The sequence below is a fragment of the Xiphias gladius genome, chromosome 16 (assembly GCF_016859285.1).
Source record: "Xiphias gladius isolate SHS-SW01 ecotype Sanya breed wild chromosome 16, ASM1685928v1, whole genome shotgun sequence".
Taxonomy (NCBI): domain Eukaryota; kingdom Metazoa; phylum Chordata; class Actinopteri; order Istiophoriformes; family Xiphiidae; genus Xiphias; species Xiphias gladius.
The window spans coordinates 17,879,599-17,885,783 of NC_053415.1; the positions used below are offsets into that span (position 1 = coordinate 17,879,599).

Consider the following 6,185-nt stretch of genomic DNA (forward strand, 5'->3'; position numbering starts at 1 on the left):
GCTGGCTCCAGCTCTATATTTAAGGTACACACAAGGCAGTGGTATCCATCTCCTCATCTAACTCTAGGCAAGAAAGCCAATAAGCGTATTTCTCAAAATGTCAAAGCTGTTCCTTTAAATTGGCTACCTTTTGTTTGTTTCTTCACTGTCGCAAAGTACTCACACTGTGATTTATGAATTTTGTTGTAGACCTGAAGGGATGAAAATCTGATTGTGAAAATTATTTAAATCTAAATCTAAATTTATTTTTGGACCCGCGTTGTTTTTAAAATGTATATGCTGCGTTCTGGATTTGGCTTCTCTGAATGTGTGGTACTTTGTAAGCCCACAGTTGTATTCATGACACAGTAACACAAAAACGTAGCTAATTCATCCATTCATTTTCAATAATGACATTAACTACAGATAGCAATTCATCAAATAATTGAAAAAGAGCGAACTGCTGAGGGAGTAATTATCTCCTCAGGGCTCTCTAGTAGATCTAACGAAGTAAAACAAGTGTTCATGTGTTTGTTTCTCCCCTGAAGGCAAAAGCTATGGGAACGAGGTAGAATGGATGGACTCGTATGGGGAGGAACAGCGGCTGTGGCAGCGCATGATAGAAAGCCCGGAAGTCCCTCAGGAGTGCACTCTGATGCTGCGATCCAGCATGGGCAAGCGTAACACATGAGCCGGACCAAAGCACAGACAGAAAGGATTAAAGAGGAAAAACAGACGGAGAGGAGACAGAGAAGGAAGTGGTGTGAGGAGAGAGCAGGAAAAGTGGAGGCACCCTCCTTCTCCCTACCACCCAACCCCCCACCCTGACCCCCGAGATGCCCTGTTCAGATCCCTTCTCCTGTCCAGAACAGCCAGCCATGCCTTACACGCTCATCTACATGTGCCCCTCTGCCCTCCAAAGCATCTAGTCTTGACCAAGTACTGCTGTCTACTGCTGTATATGATAAAACATGTTGTATGTACTGTATGTATCTTACCGTACCTGCCGCATAAGCACACAGTGTGACTCCTGGTGTGTCCGTCCTCATCTCTGTGATTCGCATACCAGGGTCGTTTCTCCATGTAGTTACAGATGACGGAGACCTTTCTGTAAGGCAGCAGACGAGGCACTGATCAATAATGTAGAGACTTAGACATTCCCTTTATTCCCTCAGCATCCTGGTCTGAAGCACACATTGACACTGAGATTCATTCCCTCATAAACAGCTGTGTACAGAGGTGGAAAGTGACTACTGTTAGTGCTACTGTACCATCCTACTTGACTTCATTATTACTAAAGCACACTAATGATCACTACTAGGTATAATACTCAAGTCAAAGTAAAATAGTAGCACTTTTGAAGACCTCTCAGGACACTTACGCACTGTTTGGTCAGTGTGAAATTTTTGTTTTAGATTCATGAGCGAGAAGGTTAGCAAAGCAAAATGGAGTATCCTCCCATAGGCTACTCTGTTATTCTTGCTTTTCGATATGTAGCGGACCATAACAAAATTCTACCGGGGGTGCTGCGCTTAACTTTATTGATTACTTTTTCAGTGTCAGTCGCTCATAAAATGCCAGGAAATTTGTGAAAAATGGCCATCGAATTTCCAAGAGCTGTAGGTGAAGCTGTAGCTGTAGGTCTTCAGTTTCGGAAGCTTGTGTTGTCCGACCAGGCTGCACCAAGCTTCGAGAAACTGGAACAATCGAATGTTGAATAATAAATGACAAATAATCAGTTGTCAAAGTTGCTGGTAATTAATTTTCCGTCGATCAGCTTTGGTTAATTGTGATCACTTGTTTAGTCAACAAAATTCCAGAATAAAGGCCATCCAATTGCCTTCAGATTGCTTGTTTTGTCTGACCAAAACCTAAAGCTACTCAGTTTTACAGTGAAATACAACAAAGAAAAGTAGGAAATCAATGACTCACATTTCAGAAGCTGGAACCATCAAATGTTTAGCATCCCAGTCTATTGTTCGGTCGGTCGACCGCTTTGGTGCAGACTGAAATACTGGATGGAATAAGATGAAATCTTGTAGAGCCTTTCCTGGTCCCCGGTGGAAGAATCCTACTGACGTTGGTGAACCTGACTTACACTAGCACCACCATAAGGTTGACATTTGTGGTTTTTAGTGAAACATCTCAACAACATCTCAACCGAGATGTGAATTATAACACCTTCGGTTGTTCACTGATGTTTCTTCAGCGCCATTATCAGGCAAAAATTTCAATTTTTAAATTTTAATACTTTTGTTTGTGACCAAAAAAAAAAACCAAAACAGGAAACTACTGACATTCTCCTCAGCCTCAGCTGTTCTTAAAACTTACAGCTCTTTAAACCCTAAAGCTAAACTTCATCATACTGAACATAACACTTGCTTAGCATCGGCATGCTGGCATTGTCATTGTGAGCAAGTACAAATCCTTGAAAAATGTACTTGCAGAAACAAGAGTACTCCCAGTTAGTTTCTTTCCACCCCTGGTTGTCTTTAAAAATAAATAAATAAATAAATAATAATAATAATAATAATAATCTGTGGCACAAAATCGAGGCAGATCACACAATTTAGACTAGCTTTAATGTAAATGTACACAACACTGTATCAGTGTGATAATAGAAACTGCATGGTACTTTAATAGAGAAAACAGAGGTAGAAGAACAAAAGAAGGTTAGGTGAAGCACTGATGGTGGCATCACTTTACACTCAGAAGAGGAAGTGCGGTTCTGCAGTGCGTTCCCAGGAACCTTGAGGCAGGGGCTGTGTGTTATAGAGTGAGTCAGCACCGAGGCGAGCTGCCTTCATCTCAGGGGGAGCCTAATAATGAGTCAGTGACAGTCACCTTGTCCCTGTCGCCCGGAGCTCTGCGACTCACCGTCCTGTGATGAATCACGCAGTTCACAAAAGACAATTCTCAAGTTAAACCCCGTGCAACCATTTCTCATGTGGAATGCCAGTTCTGTGCGCTTGTCCTTGGCAAACCCCTCCGCTCTTAACTCCCTGAGTAAAACAGTGTCACACTCCACAATCATAGTAATAATACATGGTGTTCACTGTACAACATACTTTAGATGAGAAGCTCGTGCAATACCTGATTACTGAAGAAACACTTGATGTACAGCATGTACTATCTCTGTTGGTCTGGTTTCCAAGCATCAGATTCACTGTATCCAAGCCTATTTTGTCCTAAATGTGTTACAGGAATATTTTGAAGTAAACACATCGTTTCCATAGACTGACTGTTTTTCTTTTTATTTGTTTATTGAGAGTATTTCCAATATTAAATATTTCTACGACTGATTATAGTGTTTTCTTTGTAAGTGGGCAGCTCAAACTCTACTTTGGAGCTTTTTGAATGCAGGTTTGTAACACACTCCAAAAAACACTCATCTTTTCAGTCATTTTTGTCCTTGAAAAAATACAATTTTTAGAATTAAATTGTAGACAAAAATAATTATATTTTCCCATAGCCCGAGATCTTCAAATTGCTTGCAACTGTCAAAAACCCAAAGTTAATTAATTACATTCATATCAGAAAAATGTGACAAATATTCACCTTGGAAAAGCTGAAACCAGTAAATATTTGTCCTTTTTTACCCATAAAAATAACCAAAACAATTCATAGATGATCAAAATAGTTGCTGATCAATTATTCTGTCAATGATCGATTAAGCTTATTGCTTAATTGTTTTTAGATGGCACAAACAACCCGTAAAAACCAAACTACTGTACCTACAGATTTCAATAACCGTCCCTCAGGGTTTTGACGGGCTGAGTGCCTTTTAACACTGGCTTGTGTTACAGACTATAACCCAGTCACTTTGAACGATGTGTACCAGCAACTCTGCATTTATGGTTTCTGACAAGCCAGGGAAACATTAAGAATCCCTTTTTTTATATAGGATATAAAAAAAGACATTTAAAAATGTTTAAAAAGTTGAGGGTTAAACCATCTGTTAGATGTGGGGACCGTCTGCACACACTCTTTTCTTGATCCAACAGTGTTTCCAGGCCAGAATGAGTCAATCTATTTCAGATCCTTATGTGTTATTTCATCACATAATAACTCACATACAGTATTTTTTTCATTTAAAACTTGAATGAGCTTCTAACTGTTTCTCTGAGTGGTCATTTTACAAGTAAATATAGCCGAAAACACAGCAAAGCCGTTGTCTTTAACTTATGTGTATGGTGATCTTGTCGGAAGACGTCGCGGTGTGCAGAGCGGCAGCTTGGAAACGGCTCGGAAGTGACTTCTGGTTGACATGTAGCTTTAATGGGCTGCGTTTCAGTCACTATTTCCTACTGGTTCCGCTGCCTGACAACAGAAACAGAAAACATGTAACAGAGAACAGCTTTATTGGGATTTCGGCTGTATGAAATTACTGTACACGTGAGCACAGAGAGTAGGAGAGAAGCAAACAGATAAAGGGCGGTCCAGCTATACTCTATGTAGGGAGGTCTGTCTGAGACACTATCCCCAAACAAAGAGCATGACTCCATAATAGCAATCTGGGTGTTTATTATGGAGGGGAAACACACCATCAGCTCATGAGAGGCTCCACTGTGTTTTTGGACCTGCAAGAGAAACAAGTGTCTAAACAAATTGGAAACTATCGTTCTTTGGATGCAGCCCAGATATTTAAGCATGATATGATGTTTTCCTACAAGTCCTATTGTATACAGGCTGGAGAAACAGTCAGTAAATCAATCAAGTCCTTGTAAAAAGTTAAAAAGCCAATTCAACATCATCACAGCAGGATATTGGAGGACTTTTAGATTATATTCAAATGTCAGTATAAATCTTGTGTATAAAATGTGCATAAAAATTAAAATTGGCTTGGACCTGATTCCATTATGTGAATTTGTTTACATACTTTAGTTCACAGAACTCTTATAATATCCTCAAGAATATCTTCTATAAAAGACTGTATTGTACCCTTTCGTCGCACCGCATATAGACAGCCAGCAGTCACTTTGAAAGTGGACCAGACGACATAAAGACTATTTCTGTCAGTTTTAAAGCTACTTGGAATAATCTGCTAAAAGCTACTCAAATCTGTAACCACTGACTTTGTATTTTATTGGCTTTGCTGTTATATACAAATATTCTTGCTCTCACTTTGTGGAACATACACTTGTTGCTAACATGGTGTGTTGTTGTATTGTACTGCTGTGTGTAACTTTATATTGTGTGTCCTGTCTTGTTCTTGTCTAGTTTGTTTAGTGCTGTTCTGTCACTGTGCATATGTTTAAATTGTGACCTGCCGAGGGACTGCAGATGAAAATTAGCTTTGAGATAACTCCAGTAAAAAACAATAAATGGTGATATTTATGTTTAATATTTTACATGGTCCCTTTGCAAATAAAATAAATAAATAAATAAAACCCGCAGGTATTTGGTCATAAACCAAAGTATTGGACAGATTTAAATTTTGACCTGATGCTGCTGCAAGGTGAAAGGTCAGGGATCACCAAAGAGACTGCTATTCATCCTGGAAACATGAATGTGTGAACCAAATTTCATGGTAATCCATCATATAGTTTTTGAGGCATTCACTAAAAGACAAACATGTCAACCTCGTGTTGGCCCTGGGGGGAAAGTCAGTGGATGACCAAAGTCATTGGGATTCACCGATTTGTAATGATAAGTGTCTGTAGTCTAGAAAATTATGTGCCAATCCATCCAGTAAATGTTGCTATTTCAGTGGATAAGTGAATCGACTGGTGGTGGTAGAAGAAAAGTCACTGGATCGTGTAAGTCAGTAGGATTCCTCCTCCGTGGACCGCGAATGTCTGTACAAAAATTTCACTTAAATTCGCCCAATAGTTGTTTAGATATTTCAGTCTGGACCAAAGTGGTGGACTGACCTCTTTGACAGAGTGATGCAGAGCCACTAGCGTAGCTAAAAACGGTCAACATTTGATGGTTCCAGCCTCTCGAATGTGAGGCTTTCCTGCTTTTCTTTGTTTTATTTTGTTGTAAATTGAATATATTTGGATTTTGGTCAGACGAAACAAGCAATTTGAAGAAGTCACCCGGAGCTGAGGGGAAATGTGATGGTCATTTTTCACATTTTGTGGCATTTTGTTGACTAAACAATTAATTTAAGTCAGTGGATCGCCAAAGTCAGTATGGTTCATCCTTTAGGAAACCACGAATGTAAAAAAAATGTCACGATCCCAAATTTCTACCTCCACAAA

General features: G+C 39.5%; 1 protein-coding gene across 3 annotated transcripts in view; it reads left to right on the plus strand.

Annotated features, from left to right (window-relative positions):
* The window catches only part of sytl5 (synaptotagmin-like 5), a 43,557-nt gene extending 40,293 nt beyond the window's left edge, over positions 1-3,264 (plus strand). For all 3 annotated transcript variants that reach the window (XM_040148938.1, XM_040148937.1, XM_040148939.1), the window contains one exon: positions 528-3,264. In XM_040148938.1, coding sequence (XP_040004872.1) covers positions 528-670 — 143 coding nt within the window. In that variant the 3' untranslated portion in view covers positions 671-3,264. The remainder of the gene's footprint in view (positions 1-527) is intronic.
* The last annotated feature ends 2,921 nt before the right edge of the window (positions 3,265-6,185 follow it).